The sequence below is a fragment of the Ranitomeya variabilis genome, chromosome 5 (assembly GCF_051348905.1).
Source record: "Ranitomeya variabilis isolate aRanVar5 chromosome 5, aRanVar5.hap1, whole genome shotgun sequence".
NCBI classification, from domain to species: domain Eukaryota; kingdom Metazoa; phylum Chordata; class Amphibia; order Anura; family Dendrobatidae; genus Ranitomeya; species Ranitomeya variabilis.
Window position 1 is genome coordinate 341,950,777 of NC_135236.1, and position 17,290 is coordinate 341,968,066.

General features: G+C 44.6%; 1 protein-coding gene across 3 annotated transcripts in view; it reads right to left on the reverse strand.

The window, feature by feature from the left end:
* Window positions 1-17,290, reverse strand: part of LRRK2 (leucine rich repeat kinase 2) — a 220,063-nt gene that overhangs the window by 199,748 nt on the left and 3,025 nt on the right. For all 3 annotated transcript variants that reach the window (XM_077264815.1, XM_077264816.1, XM_077264814.1), the window contains exons 2-3: window positions 2,572-2,797; window positions 2,401-2,486 (exon numbers count right to left, since the gene is read on the reverse strand). In XM_077264815.1, the coding sequence (XP_077120930.1) occupies window positions 2,401-2,486; window positions 2,572-2,707 (222 nt within the window). In that variant the 5' untranslated portion in view covers window positions 2,708-2,797. The remainder of the gene's footprint in view (window positions 1-2,400; window positions 2,487-2,571; window positions 2,798-17,290) is intronic.

Below are 17,290 nucleotides of genomic sequence, written 5' to 3' on the forward strand. Positions count from 1 at the left end.
CACTGTCTCCACGTTTGGACAAACTGAACATGAAGAGGAAGCCAGGGATCAGCTGCAGCCCGGACTTCTTCTTCATGGTCAGTTTGTCTGAAGGCGAAGACAGTGACACCAGCACTGATTGGGGTCCGGACACCACTTGTCATTCCACTGCATCTCATCCCGGGACAGCGAGTGCTGATACACCTGGAACGGAGCCGGCATGGGAGGTGAGTATAGGCTTTTAAGAAGTGGACACTTAGTGGACAACCCCTTTGATCATCACCAGTACACTTTATGATGTTACAGCTCCATAGAAAGGTACTGTTAATACAGCTACAGCCTTATTATGGTATTAAAGAACGCATAACACATTGTCATTTGTCCAACTAACCAATATGTATGACATAATGACTGTGGTTATGCCATACTAGATCGCACAGGACACTTTTGCTCAACTTTCAAGTGACTATTTTCTCCCCAATTGTATTGAATTTAGTAAAAATATCGGTATGTCGCACTACAAAAAAGTGAACCATGGCTCCCATGCCAATGTATAGGATGTGACTGTTATATGATTTGGCACATCACGCCATAGTTACTGTCAGCCATAACTTTGGTGCAATCAGAAGCGATAGAGGAAGCAAATTACACAAAGCTTCTATCTCAGCGTTTTCACCTAAATCTTCAGTCATCGGACTATACCGTTATGTAACTAAGTTTGTCAAGTATCCCCAGACATAGGCATCACACATACTGTGGAGGAGCACCAAATAAAAAAGGAATTCCCAACACAACTTTTGTAAATATACATATTTTTTTCAGTGCCCATGGTTGCAATAGAAAACCCTAGGCATCTTTTAGGTGGATTCTGCCAATAATATAATGTTTTGACTCCCCTTTACTGTGCCACAAAGGTAAACACTGAAGTAATGAGTACTTCATCATGCAAAATTTTGTTCTATTGGAAAATTTGTGTTTTCTTTTCAGAACAACTTGATTCTCTATCGATTTTTTAAAAAAATCATGTCTGAGCTAGTACTCTTTTGGTTAGGGTGCACAGTTTTTTGGCTGGCAGTTAGATTAAAGGGAATCTGTCACCAGATTTGTACCATGTGAGATAAGGTCAGTATTTTTCAGCCTTGATATACAGCATTCTAATATGCTGTATATATGCCCCCAATCTAGCTGACAAGACAAGAAAAAGACCTTTTATAATCAGGGATGTGGAGTCGGTTAGCGAAACATCCGACTCAGACTCCTCCATTTCCCTGACTCCCAACTCCACAGCACTGCCCTCTACTGAGCATGTACATAAAGTGCAGCACAGATTCATCCCCCCTACTGAGCATGTACATAAAGTGCAGCACAGATTCATCTCAACTAAAAGCCGAGATCCTTAGATCAGGAACAGAACAGACATTTATAGGACATTTCGTAACTTTCCCAAATTATTATGAAAAACATTTACAGCATATCCTGCATTGTACTACTGTACCCAATTTATTATATATTTTTAGTCCCATAGAATGTAAGTCCGCAAGGACAGGGTCCTCTCTCCCCTCTGTACCAGTCTGTCACTGTAAACGTGTTTACTGTAAATGATATCTGTAACTCTGTTTGTAACCCCTTTCTCATGTACAGCACCATGGAATTAATGGTGCTATATAAATAAATAATAATAATAATAATATATTTTTAGTCTGAGTCGGTCCATTTTATACAGACTCCACCAAAATGGACACCGACTCCAACTCTACTCTACAGCCCTGTTTTTAATACCAACAAGGTGGTCGGGTCCAACGGGCATTGCGGTCTCGGTGCAGTGGCTCCCTTCTTCTTGCCTAATGAGGATGATGCGTCCTACGTCATCCACACAGTCTCCCTGACAGCAAGCTCCTGCGCAGGCGTACTTTTCTCTGCGCTGACCAAAGTACTGCAATGCGCAAGTGCAGGGAAAGGTGAAAGTGCCCTGACATCTGTGCACTGCAGTACTTTACTTTAATAATGCACAGCAGACTGAGACACGTCTTCAGGAAAATCTGTGAACCATGCCCCCTTAGTTAAAGCCATAAAATTAGCACTAAATAAAAAGGTCCATATTTCTGGAACTGTACGGTGCGTTAAAAAAAATGGATTACTCAGGAAATCACACAATGGAATAAAGTGTAAAAACTTGCCATTTTGAACCTGGTATCAAACCCTCGTTACACTTTCTACTGTCAGGTTATCAGATTACTTTGTAAAGAAAAATAAGGTATGCTTCCTGCTTGATGAAGCGTCCAGCAGGCTTTACCAGGTAGAAACTATCGAGCACTGCACGCTACAGGAACCGAGGTATGTAAAACATGTAGTCATGAGGTTGACCCAAAAAGCAAATAATGAAAAAAAACAAACAAGCATTCTTGTATGAGGTTACATTACCTCCTGTATGACAGCGACTTTTATGTAGGACTCTAGCACCAGTAACAGGGGCAGATGGACGTTCACATGACTGAATATTTCTGGAGCTGATATTTAATAAAAAATACATAACAGTGTTAGCTCTCATAATTACAGAGAGAAGACACAGCAGCAATCCATGACAAAACGTACCGTCATCACAAAAGGTGTGAGCATGCAAATCTTCCAATATCTGAACCAGATTGTCTATCTGCTTCCCTTCCTCCACATTTCTAAGGCGGACAACCAGCTTCTTGACATTCTCTATTAGATCTACCGTGCTGTTCATGGTTTCTCTCTGTCAGGGTACTGGATCACTCCTTCATCTCATCAAAGTGGGCGCAACTTCCACTGCAGAATGGACAGAGCAGACCGAAACCTGCGGAAGTAATAAGAGTGAGGTGAACTGACTGAAATAAGAAGATACTTGAATTAGTCACACCCATCACATTCATATGATCACACCACAAGTCGCTGCCTCTCAGGTATGTTTACTCACAGCGATGCCGAAAAAGGAAGCAAGAAGGAGAAACAACTCACAATCTGCAATAAGACTGAAAAATATCATACAAAACAGAAAATTAATTAACTATTAAGTCACTGAGCGTTAAAAAATAGTTTGTGTACCTAAATAGTGTAGCAATACAGCTAGTTTAGCAGTGAGATATGGTGTAAGCAATACACTTTAGCGTTTTTTTTTTTTTTTGCATTTTAGCGCTGGAATGGTGCCACAAATCTAAGTTTCTTGCCCCCAGTCTTCTACTTATCGGCTGCCGTCTTCAGATGTGTTCCCAGCGCCGTTCTGGTCTTCTTCGGCAGGCTGTGACTTCCCAGATCGCTCCAGTGTTTCCTGAGTGAGCCAGAAGTCACAACTCAATGTAAGTCTATGAGAGCCAGAACGAGGCCCCCACCCACCATAGACTTACCCTGAAAGCTTGAGACGGTTACCTCTGGCTTTCGGTCAGTCAGAAGTTACAGTCACAAGATGGCGGATCAAGACCCGAGCAGCGACGGGAAGAGCTGAAGACAGCAGCAGATGAGTATAATACTAGGGGCAGCAAACTTACATTATTAGCACCATTCCAATGTCGAAATACAATAAAGTGTGGGTTAATAATAATTAGTATGGGTGAAATCTGCAACAAGAACACTGAAAGAATGGACATTCAGCAGATTTATATGTGCACCAAATTTGTAAGTCACAAATAAGCAACGTGTGCATGAGATGTCAGGATTCTCATGCCCTTTGCTGGCATCAGGTAACCCTTCAGGGCTTGTGACAAATCTGTGCGGAAAAAAATACGACAAATCTGCAATGTGTGCACAGGACCATACACAGATTTCTCAAAAATAGCCTAGTATATTACTCTATTGTGATTGAACTCAAGACATTAAAAACGATCCTGTAATTTAGGCTATTTTCCTCTACTGATAAACTTAAAGGGGTTTTACCCTTCAACTTTTTACAGCTCACAGACTTCCAGATAATGAAAATAAGAACAGCGATACTCCACCTCACTGCTCCAGCACCCGCAGCCACTCACTGGGCTCAGAGTCTCGCACCATCTACATCTGCGGAGCAGCTGAGGGCAGTGAGAGGCTGCAGCGGTGATGGGTGCTGTAGCTGTTACATATCTGCAGCAGCGGTGGAGAGTGAACGCTGGAGCAGGGAAGGTGTGCAAACCGATGACGTGAAAAAAGCTGAAGTGGGAAAACCTTTTTTAATTCAGGGAATAAGAGTTGCAGGTAAAGCATTGCTTACAGGATCATATAGAAGTATGCTGCATTTCCTCATTGCGGTAAGCGGCCCCAGCGCTTCCTCCATTATTTGTCACTTTCCACTGTCTTAACTGAATATCTCAAACACAACCACCAGTTTCACACAGATAGCTACACATCTTATAGATTTCACTTTTCCACAAAAATATACTGAAATGCTACATGCACAAGCCTATCACAGTTTTATACATAACCAGTGGCGTAACTACAAAGTTATGGGCCCCGGTGCGAACTTTCAAATGGGGCTCCCCCACCATGCCAAAATATTTTCCACCCAAATTCAAATCTTCCCTATTCATTTTGCACATTATAACTTTGTTGTATAGTGTGACCTCAGTGGCGTAACTATCCGGTGCCCCATCCTGGTATATATTTGTCCCCGTACTGCCGTTGTTATGTAATGTATAAAAGGAAATAAACCATTATACTCATCAGGGGCTTACATAGAAGTCATGGGGATCCATATAAGAAGTATAATGCACCCCCATAGTCCTGCATATAATATAATGCACGCCACAGTCCTCTATATAATATACTGCACAGTTCATAGTCCTCCATATAGTATTATACACTCCCCATAGTCCTCCATATAGTATTATACACTCCTCGGTCCTCCATATAGTATAATACACTCCTCATAGTCCTCCATATATTAAAATACACTCCTCATAGTGCTCCATATAGTATAATACACTGCTCAGTCCTCTATATAGTATAATACACTCCTCAATCCTCCATATAGTATAATACTCTTCATAGTCCTCCATATATTAAAATACACTGCTCAGTCCTCCATATAGTATAATACACTCCTCATAGTGCTCCATATAGTATAATGCACCGCCATCGTCATCCATGTTGTACAATTTTTTTTTGGGAAGTGCATCTGAACAGCAAGGTGGATTGCTGTTGAGGGGAGATAGAGAGAGAAAAAAAATATATCTATAAATCTTCAGCACAGCGAGTGTGAGCAAGCTGAGTGTGACCTGAGCGTAAATGTGAACGGCGGTAAGTGTGTGACTTGTGATTCAGTGAGGAGGTATTTGGAAGGCCTTTAACAAATACCTGTGTGAATTTGTGTGAGTTGCTGAATTGGGAGTAGCTATATTCATAAGGAGTTAACTTAGGGTGGGGGCTCATAATTAAGGGGATATAAGGGGCAGCTGTTTGGGGCTCAAGTCCTTTTTGGAACTGCATCTGAACAGCAAGGTGAATTGCTGTTGAGGGGAGATAGAGAGAAAAAAAAAATATCTATAAATCTTCAGCACAGCGAGTGTGAGCGAGCTGAGTGTGACCTGAGTGTAAGTGTGAACTGCGGTAAGTGTGTGACTTGTGATTCAGTGACTTTAGAATCAGGGAGTTTCCAAGGGAGGAATTGCTTCTGTTTTGTTTTTTGTTTTTTTTTAATTAATACTTTGTATTTATTTTTAATTAACGTTTCTGTGTGGTGCAATCCCCATTAGGAAATGTGCTCCACTATTGTTAATGCCATCCAGTGCACATCTTGCCACATGTATGCAGTCCTTGACCAGCTGGTCGAGGGTGCATACTGCTGTGCGAGATGTGAGCACATTGTGCATTTGGAAACCCAGATACTGGATCTAAATGTGCAGCTGGCAACACTGAGATCCATAGACAATATGGAGAGGAGTCTTCTGCTCACAGAGCAGACGCTCAATGGGATAGATGAGGAGGGGGATGGTAGGATGGAGCTGCAGGACAGTGTGGCAGTTAGCTGGGTGACAGATAGAAGGCGGGGTAGAGGGAAGAGTGCCAGGGAGGCTAGTCCTGATCTGGCACACCCCAATAAGTTTGTTAAGTTGGCAGATGAGGGGGGTGCCAGTACAGGGGTAGCACTGCTGCAGCCAGGCATGTCCTCTGAAAGCCGGAGGAGTGACTGCTCCAGTAAGGAGGGAAATAGGAGAGCAGGGCAGGCCAGACAGGTGCTGGTAGTGGGGGACTCAATTATTAGGGGAACAGATAGGGCAATCTGTCACAAAGACAGGGATCGTCGAACGGTGTGCTGCCTACCTGGCGCTCGAGTCCGACACATCGCTGATCGGGTGGACAGATTACTGGGAGGGGCTGGTGAGAGCCCAGCGGTCATGGTGGACATTGGCACAAATGACAAAGTTAGAGGTAGGTGGAAGGTCCTTAAAGATGATTTCAGGGAATTAGGCTGCCAGAAGCCTCGCCAACAAAATGGATGAATTAGAACTAATGTTGTTGGAGCATAATTATGACATGGTGGGGATATCTGAGACGTGGCTGGATGAGAGCCATGACTGGGCTGTTAACTTGCAGGGCTATAGCCTGTTCAGAAATGACCGTACAGATAAGCGAGGGGGAGGGGTGTGTCTATATGTAAAATCTTCCTTAAAACCCATCCTGCGTGATAATATAGGTGAATCTAATGAAAATGTAGAGTCCCTGTGGGTGGAGATAAGGGGAGGGGGAAAAAATAATAAATTACTGATAGGGATTTGTTATAAATCTCCAAAAATAATGGAAGCAATGGAGAATATCCTCGTAAAGCAAATAGATGAAGCTGCGACTCAAGGAGAAGTCATTATTATGGGGGACTTCAACTACCCTGAAATAGATTGGGGAACAGAAACCTGCAGTTCCAGCAAAGGTAATCGGTTTTTGACAACTATGAGAGACCATTACCTTTCACAACTGGTTCAGGACCCAACAAGGAGGGGGGCACTGCTAGACCTAATATTAACCAACAGGCCAGACCGCATATCAAATATAAGGGTTGGGGGTCACTTGGGGAATAGTGATCACAAAATAATAAGTTTTCATGTAACCTTTAATAAGATGGGTAGTAGGGGGGTGACAAGGACACTAAACTTCAGGAGGGCAAATTTCCAACGGATGAGGATCTTGGTGCAATTAACTGGGACGATATCCTGAGACACAAAAATACACAAAGAAAATGGGAGACATTTATTAGCATCCTGGATAGGACCTGTGCACAGTATATACCGTATGGGAATAAACATACTAGAAATAGGAGGAAACCAATATGGCTAAATAGAGCTGTAAGGGGCGCAATAAGGGACAAAAAGAAAGCATTTAGAGAATTAAAGGAAGTGGGTAGTGAGGAGGCATTAAATAAATACAGAAAATTAAATTCTGTAAAAAGCAAATCAAGGCAGCAAAGATTGAGACAGGGAGACTCATTGCCAGAGAGAGTAAAAATAATCCCAAAATATTCTTTACATAAATAGTAAGAAACTAAAAAATGACAGTGTTGGCCCCCTTAAAAATAATCTGGGGGAAATGGTGGATGAGGATGAGGAAAAAGCCAATCTGCTAAATGACTTTTTTTCATCAGTATTTACAAAACAAAATCCCATGGCAGACAATATGACTGACTAGTGATAAAAATTCCCAATTAAATGTCACCTGCTTAACCCAGCAGGAAGTACAGCGGCGTCTAAAAATAACTAAAATTGACAAATCTCCGGGCCCGGATGGGATACACCCCCGAGTACTGCAGGAACTAAGTACAGTCATTGATAGACCATTATTTTTAATCTTTAAAGACTCCATAATAACAGGGTCTGTACCACAGGACTGGCGTATAGCAAATGTGGTGCCAATATTCAAAAAGGGGCAAAAACTGAACTCGGTAATTATAGGCCAGTAAGCTTAACCTCTACTGTGGGTAAAATCCTGGAGGGCATTCTAAGGGATGCTATACTGGAGTATCTGAAGAGGAATAACCTCATGACCCAGTATCAGCACGGGTTTACTAGGGACCGTTCATGTCAGACTAATTTGATCAGCTTCTATGAAGAGGTAAGTTCCGGACTGGACCAAGGGAACCCAGTGGACGTAGTGTATATGGACTTTTCCAAAGCTTTTGATACGGTGCCACACAAAAGGTTGCTACATAAAATGAGAGTAATGGGGATAGGGGAAAATATGTGTAAGTGGGTTGAGAGCTGGCTCAGGGATAGGAAACAAAGGGTGGTTATTAATGGAGCACACTCGGACTGGGTTGCGGTTAGCAGTGGGGTACCACAGGGGTCAGTATTGGGCCCTCTTCTTTTTAACATTTATTAATGACCTTGTAGGGGGCATTCAGAGTAGAATTTCAATATTTGCAGATTTGCAGATTTGCAGATTTGCAGATTTGCAGATGACACTAAGCTCTGCAGGGTAATCAATACAGGGGAGGACAATTTTATATTACAGGATGATTTATGTAAACTAGAAGCTTGGGCTGATAAATGGCAAATGAGCTTTAATGGGGATAAATGTAAGGTCATGCACTTGGGTAGAAGTAATAAGATGTATAACTATGTGCTTAATTCTAAAACTCTGGGCAAAACCGTCAATGAAAAAGACCTGGGTATATGGGTGGATGACAAACTCATATTCAGTGGCCAGTGTCAGGCAGCTGCTACAAAGGCAAATAAAATAATGGGATGTATTAAAAGAGGCATAGATGCTCATGAGGAGAACATAATTTTACCTCTATACAAGTCACTAGTTCGACAACACTTAGAATACTGTGCACAGTTCTGGTCTCCGGTGTATAAGAAAGACATAGCTGAACTGGAGCGGGTGCAGAGAAGAGCGACCAAGGTTATTATAGGACTGGGGGGTCTGCAATACCAAGATAGGTTATTACACTTGGGGCTATTTAGTTTGGAAAAACGAAGACTAAGGGGTGATCTTATTTTAATGTATAAATATATGAGGGGACAGTACAAAGACCTTTCTAATGATCTTTTTAATCATAGACCTGAGACAGGGACAAGGGGGCATCCTCTACGTCTGGAGGAAAGAAGGTTTAAGCATAATAACAGACGCGGATTCTTTACTGTAAGAGCAGTGAGACTATGGAACTCTCTGCCGTATGATGTTGTAATGAGTGATTCATTAATTAAATTTAAGAGGGGACTGGATACCTTTCTGGAAAAGTATAATGTTACAGGGTATATACACTAGATTCCTTGATAAGGCGTTGATCCAGGGAACTAGTCTGATTGCCGTATGTGGAGTCGGGAAGGAATTTTTTTCCCCATGGTGGAGTTACTCTTTGCCACATGGGTTTTTTTTGCCTTCCTCTGGATCAACATGTTAGGGCATGTTAGGTTAGGCTATGGGTTGAACTAGATGGACTTAGTCTTCCTTCAACCTTAATAACTATGTAACTATGTAATTCACTTCCCATAGTATAATGCACCCCAAAGTTCTTCATATAGTATAATGTATTCCCCATAGTCCTTGATACAGTATAATGCAGCTCACATATAGTATAATGCAGCCACCACACAAAACTATAATGCAGCCCCGCCATACAGTATAATGTAACCCCCATAGGATATAATGCAGCCCCGCTCATAGTATAATGCAGCCCCTCCCTACAGGGGCAGTGAGAAAGACATGGGCAAACGGTGACTAGGGGGCAGGGGAGAAGCACGAGGGGGCTAGGGGAGACAGGCACAAGGATGACACAGGGGGGCTAGGGAGCAAGGAAGACAGGCACGAGGGGACACACGGGGCTAGGAGGCAGGGGAGAAGGGCACAAGGGGAATAGTGGGCAAGGGAGACTGACACAAGGGGACAAGGGAGACTGACAAGGGGACTCAAGGGGACAAGAGAGACTGACACAAGGGGACAAACGGGGACTAGTGGGCAAGGGAGACTGACAAGGGGACACACGGGGACTAGTGGGCAAGGGAGACTGACACAAGGGGACAAGGGAGACTAAAAAAGAAAAGAATGTCCAGCTTCTCCGAGTCCGTAAAAAAGAGTTTTCATGTCATGATTAAGGGAGCTTAGTCTCCAGAAACGCGTTGAGATTCTTACCCATATGGTTCGTGCTGAAGTCTGTATCCTCCATGTTTAAAGTTTGTGAATAAAGAAAACTCTTTTTTACGGACTCGGTGAAGCTGGACATTCTTTTCTTTTTTGGACTTTATACGCCTGGACACAGCGGGTCCGTGCTCCCGAGGTTTGGTTTATGTATCACGGGTGAGCTGGTTTATATTCCATCTTGACAAGGGAGACTGACAAGGGGACTCAAGGGGACAAGAGAGACTGACACAAGGGGACAAACCGGGACTAGTGGGCAAGGGAGACTGACAAGGGAACACACGGGGACTAGTGGGCAAAGGAGACTGATACAAGGGGATACACGGGGACTAGTGGGCAAGGGAGAATGACACAAGGGGACACACGGGGACAAGGGACACAAGCACAAGGGGACTCATGGGGTCTATGAGTAAGGGGAGAAGGGCACAAGGGGGCAAGGGAGACAGGCACAAGAGGACACAATGGGACTCCGAGGGCAGAGTACACTGTGTTCCAAATTATTATGCAAATTGGATTTAAGTGTGATAAAGATTTAATTGTTTTGTTTTTCAAATAAACTCATGGATGGTATTGTGTCTCAGGGCTCAATGGATCACTGAAATCAATCTTAAACACATGTGATAATTGGTTTTCCAGGTGATTCTAATTAAAGGAAAACTACTCAAAAATGATGTTCCACATTATTAAGCAGGCCACAGTTTTCAAGTAACATGGGAAAGAAAAAGGATCTCTCTGCTGCTGAAAAGCATCAAATAGTGCAATGCCTTGGTGAAGGGATGAAAACATTAGAAATTTCCCAAAAACTTAAGCGTGATCATCGTACTGTTAAGAGATTTGTGGCTGTATCTGAGCACAGATGTGTTTGTGCTGATAAAGGCATAATGAGGAAGATTTCTGCCAGGCAAGTTCATGGGATTAAGAGAGCAGCTGCTAAAAAGCCATTACAAAGCAGCAAACAGTTATTTGAAGATGCTGGTGCCTCTGGAGTCCCTCGAACCTCAAGGTGTAGGCTCCTTCAAAGGCTTGCTGTGGTGCATAAACCTACTATTCGGCCACCCTTAAACAGTGCTCACAAGCAGAAATGGTTGCATTGGGCCCACACATACATGAAGACTAATTTCCAAACATTCTTGTTTACTGATAAGTGTTGAGCAACCCTGGATGGTCCAAATGGATGGAGTAGTGGATGGTTGGTGTATGGCCACCATGTCTGAACAAGGCTGCAACAACAGCAAGGAGGTGGAGGAGTCATGTTTTGGGCCGAAATCATGGAGAAACAGCTGGAAGGGCCCTTTAAGATTCCTGAAGGTGTGAAAATGACCTCTGCAAAGTATATAGAGTTTCTGACTGACAACTTTCCTCCATGGTATAAAAAGCAGAAACGTGCCTTCAGGAGCAAAATCATCTTCATGCATGACAATGCACCACCTCACGCTGCAAAGAAAACCTCTGAGTCATTGGCTGCTAGGGCATAAAAGGAGATAAACTCATGGTGTGGCCACCATCTTCCCCTGTCCTCAACCCCATAGAAAACCTTTGGAGTATCATCAAGCAAAAGATCTATGAGGGTGGGAGGCAGTTCACATCAAAACAGCAGCTCTGGGAGGCTATTCTGACTTCATGCAAAGAAAAAAAGCAGAAACTCAATGGATGCAGGAATTGTGAAGGTGATATCAAAGAAGGGGTCCTATGGTAACATGTAACTTGACCTGTTAGGATGTTTTGGAGTTAAATAGCTTTTTGTTCAGTGAATGTGACCTCCTAATGCTGCAAATTCCACAAATGAGCATTTTCAGTTCTTTAAAACATATCAAATGTTTAGAAATTCTACTGTGCATAATAATTTGGAACAGTGCATTTTGAGTTTTTATTCATTTTGGAGATTATACTGTTATCATTGGGAGGTTTATTCAATAAAATTCGATGTACACTCTAACGGGTGATTACTTTTATTAGACTGACTGTCATTTGCACCAACCTTTTAGGAAAATCAGAGAAAAATGTCATTTGCATAATAATTTGGAACATAGTGTAGATAGGGATGCACGGGGAGACGGGGCTGCAAAGGGACAGGGGAAGATTATGGGGGGGGGAGACTGGGAAGAAGGGGGCACAGGGATTACGAGGACAGGGTAGATGGACAACACATGGTGAGAAAGGGGACAGGGGAGACTTGAGAGCAGGGCAGATGTGTCACACGGGGACAAGGGGCAGGGAATGAATGGGGGGTGCAGGAGGACTCAGGGTTTGGGAGATGGGGAGCATTGGGGACCATGGGAGGAGGGACAAGGCACGTATGGGGGCCCGGAGGAGCACAATGACCTGAACCTGGGGACCTACGAGGACATGGGGCACGGGAGAGCAGGGAGGAAGCGGGGCTGGTGTCACAGGGGGCCTGGCACGGTGACACATGGGCAGCAGACATACCTCACTGCCGCCGATCTCGTACACCTCCATTTTCCAATCCTCAACGTGGCTGAGCCGCTGCGGCATCACCTTCCTGGGTGGCTCGGTCCACTTGCCCCCCTGCCAGCTCTGGAGCTGCCTGTTCCCAGTCCCAGCAGCCGCCACAGGCTCCGCCAATATGGCAGCCGCCATCACCTCTGCAGATGTTGCACAGTGGGTGCGCGATGAAGTTACATCACCGTGCACCCACAGTGTCAGACGCAGAGGGGAATGATGGGAGAAGGAGCGTCATCTGACACTCTCTCCTCCATCACTGCTATGAACTGTACCGGTGTCAAAGACAGTTCACTGCGGTGGCGGCGGGGGGAGTAGGGTGCCCCTGACCTGCCAGGCCCGGGTCGCAGCGGCGACCACTGCAACCGTGGTAGTTACGCCCCTGTGTATAGGGTAGGTACAGGGTATTTATTTGCCATGTACAGGGTGTGTAAGGGGTAGATACAGGATGTGTATAGGGTAGGTACAGAGTATTTATTGGCCATGTATAGGGTAGTTACAGGGTGTGTACACGGTAGTTACATGTCCCCTTATGCATCATGCACAGAAAATAACGTCCCCGCACACCAGCACCATCTGCAGACAGGGCTGCACTGGCAGAATCCCCATGGGGAGGAGAGGACGCCACCGGGAGCACACACACCTGAATGTCCAGCACGGAGGGTCTGAGGTGCTGGCCCCGCCTCCTGCCCCACCTCCTCCCTGCGACTTTCATCTTCCCCGCAGCCTCCTCCACATCAATCTTGACCCTCGGCCTCGTTCTGTCCAGTCTCCTCTGCTCGGGATTCCTCCATGTTCAGTGAGCTGCAGGTGACCGCATCCTCGCCGCCTACGTCACGGCCCTGTGCTCCCTGACATGCCTGTCACCATTCGGCGCTGCGCTCATCACTATGGAAACCTGTCAGCGTAGGCTCCGTTCTGTGCGGGGTTAGACTAGTGAGGGATGCGGTGATGGCGGCGGTGAGGGCTACGGGGCGCATGGAGACCATATAGGACCGCTGCCTGTAATGCGGACACATGGGCAGCGAGGAAGGTTAACAATTTCTGGAGCAGTGCCTTACAGCAGTCACAGGAGCCTGACAGTAGGATGGTTCCTCCTAAGCCTGTATATGGCATGTAGGTCATAGACACCGGTATAGTTTATTGCGGCGGTGGTGGGGGGAGTCAGGTGCCTCTGACCTGCCGGGCCCCTGATCTGCCAGGCCCGGTCGCAGTGGCGACCGCGGTAGTTACGCCCCTGTACATAACCATACATATAGGACTTCTCTAGCAGTTCTAAAGGTGTTTTTCACCAAAGTACTGAGGACCAATCCATATTATGGTTAACGGAGTTGTGCAGTTTACGTATTGAGGACAGGGTTACACAGATTAGCTGGACTACTGAGGACATGAAACCTACCTACTCAGGCAGTGATAGTCTCTTGCTGATACAACACTGATCGCACTGAAACTACAACACAGAGCCTAGTAAGTGACGCATCACTGGAATCAGGCTTTCTTGCTTTATTTTATGCTTCTCTCAGATTAGCTGTGTGCACAAGTTGTGGATTGTATGCGTTTTTGCCACGGTTTTTCGCTGCGAAAACGCTTCGAAAACGCATACACAAACACAACCCATTGAATTCAATGGGATTCCGCAATGCTGTGCTAATGCTGCATATTTTTCGGCGGCGAAATCGCATTGCGGAAAAATATGCAGCATGCTCATTCTTTGTGCAGAATCGCGGGGATTCCGCACACATAGGAATGCATTGATCCGCTTACGTCCGGCATTAGCAAAAGCCTGCTGCTCAATTCACCGTTACTCTTTTAATAAGGTACAATTGTTAACAGATAACTGTAAATGGACATACAAATTGCATACAGGTGACAGAGATGAAGAATCATCCGTTTTCCTCTGGATGAAAATCAGACAGTTTTTTTTCTGCTCATGTGAATGTTGCCATAGTATGGACAGGTAAAAGCAATCAGCTTATTGGGAAAAAAAAGTGTTAGAAAATAGCAGAAAAATAAAACTTAAATATTGAACACAGCCAACCAGCAAGCATTGCTTTCTACTTTCCCCATGTAAAATCTGGTTATAGAAGGCCTAGAATGAGCGCACTGATGGATATGACCACTAAACCATTTAGTAATATCTTTCATATTACCCTTCTTCTGCAGAAATTATTTTAGGTGTTTATGGCTATTACAGTATAAAAAGATAAAGAAAATGCACACGGCACTCAAGGTTCCTGTATGGTGCTCAAGTCGGGTTTCCAGCCCTTAAATCCAATATTCAAAAATCACTTGGCACTCAGAAGAATACTTTTGCAAGTTGATTATTCCATTTATTTGTGCATCCAGTTAAAGAATAAACGTTTTCGGTCCCCGGGAACTTCAGTCTGCACGCCACACAGCTGGCGTCTCAAGCGCCATCCATAGCAGCGGTTCTGCGCCCTCACCCAGTATAACCTCTTCAGGCATATAGAGGCTTTCTGCCTTTGTCCCGGGCTACCCAGCCTTTGGCCTGTTAGGCCTTGATATACCCATGTGCATTACTTTTCCAGTTTGATAAAAAGGAATTTCTGATGAAGGTCTGATGTATTGACCGAAAACGTTTATTCTTTAACTGGATGCACAAATAAATGGAATAATCAACTTGCAAAAGTATTCTTCTGAGTGCCAAGTGATTTTTGAATATTACAGTATAAAGATATCTCAGTATAGTTTATAAGAAGAATAAAAATACATGGGGGTCATCAAATCCACCCTATACTGCTACAGAGATCATCCAGAGGAATGCAAGAAAAAAGAAAGAGGGCAGACCGAATGAAGGGGCAGTTAGGAAACACATCTGATGACCCACAGTCTTACACTATATACTGCATTTTAACCTTGAGGCCATAACATGGTACAGGTGCTTCTCACTAAATTAGAATATCAAAAAGTTTATTTCAGTTCTTCAATACAAACAGTGAATCTCTTATTATATAGAGTCATTACAAACAGAGTGATCTATTTCAAGTGTTTATGTTAATATTGATGATTATGGCTTACAGCCAATGAAACCCCAAAGTCATTATCTGAGTAAATTAGAATACGGTAATTAACAAAAAAACACCTGCAAAGGCTTCCTAAATGCTTTAAAAGGTCTCTTCATCTGTTTCAGTAGGCTCCACAATCATGGGGAAGACTGCTGACTTGACAGATGTCCAGAAAGCAGTTATTGACACACTCCACAAGGAGGGTAAGCCACAAAAGATCATTGCTAAAGAAGCTGGCTGTTCACAGAGTGCTGTATCAAAGCATATTAATGGAAAGTTGAGTGGAAGGAAAAAGTGTGGAAGAAAAAGGTGCACAAGCAACCGGGATAACCGCAGCCTTGAAAGGATTGTTAAAGGGAACCTGTCACCCCCAAAATCGATGATGAGGTAAACTCACCATCATCGGGGGCTTATCTACAGCATTCTGTAATGCTGTAGATAAGCCTCCGATGTATCCTGAGAGAGGAGAAAAAGAGGTTAGATTACACTCACCCAGGGGCGGTCCCGCTGCGGTCCGGTCCGATGGGCGTCTCAGGTCCGCTCCGGCGCCTATTTTCATTCCATGACGTCCTCTTCTGGTCTTCACGCCGCGGCTCCGGCGCAGGCGTACTTTGTCTGCCCTGTTGAGGGCAGAGCAAAGTACTGCAGTGCGCAGGCGCTGGGCCTCTCTGACCTTTCCAGCGCCTGCGCACTGCAGTACTTTGCTCTGCCCTCAACAGGGCAAAGTACGCCTGCGCCAGAGCCGCGGCGTGAAGACTAGAAGACGTCATCGCATGAAGATGGGAGGCGCTGTACCGGACCTGAGACGCCCATCGGAGCGGGACCGCCCCAGGTGAGTATAATCTAACATCTTTTTCTCCTCTTTCAGGCTACATCAGCGGCTTATCTACAGCATTACAGAATGCTGTAGATAAGCCCCTGATGACGGTGAGCTTACCTCACCATCGATTTTGGGAGTGACAGGTTCTCTTTAAGAAAAGGCCATTCAATAATTTGGGAGAGATTCACAAGGAGTGGACTGCTGCTGGAGTCGTTGCTTCAAGAGCCACCACACACAGCTGTATCCAGGACATGGGCTACAAGTGTCACATTCATTGTGTAAAACCACTCATGACCAATAGACAACGCCAGAGGTGTCTAACCTGGGCCAAGGAGTAAAAGAACTGGACTGTTGCTTAGTGGTCCAAGGCATTGTTTTCAGATGAAAGTAAATTTTGCATTTCATTTGGAAATCAAGGTCCCAGAGTCTGGAGGAAGAGTGGAGAGGCCACAATCCAAGCTGCTTGAGATCTAGTGTGAAGTTTCCGCAATCAGTGATGGTTTGGGGAGCCATATCATCTGCTGGTGTAGGTCCACTGTGTTTTATCAAGACCAAAGTCAGCGCAGCCGTCTAACAGGAAATTTTAGAGCACTACATGCTTCCCTCTGCTGACAAACTTTTTGGAGATGGAAATTGAATTCTCCAGCAGGACTTGGCACCCGTCCACACTGCCAAAAGGACCAATATCTGGTCTAAAAACAACAGTATCACTGTGCTTGATTGACCAGCAAACTTGTCTCACCTTAACCCCATAGAGAATATATGGGGTATTGTCAAGAGGAAGATGAGAGACACCAGACCCAACAATGCAGATGAGCTGAATGCTGCTATCAAAGCAACCTGGGCTTCCATAGCCTCTCAGCAATACCAAAGACTGATCGCCTCAATGCCACGCCGCATTGATGCAGTAATTGATGCAAAAGGAGCCCCGACCAAGTATTGAGTGCAT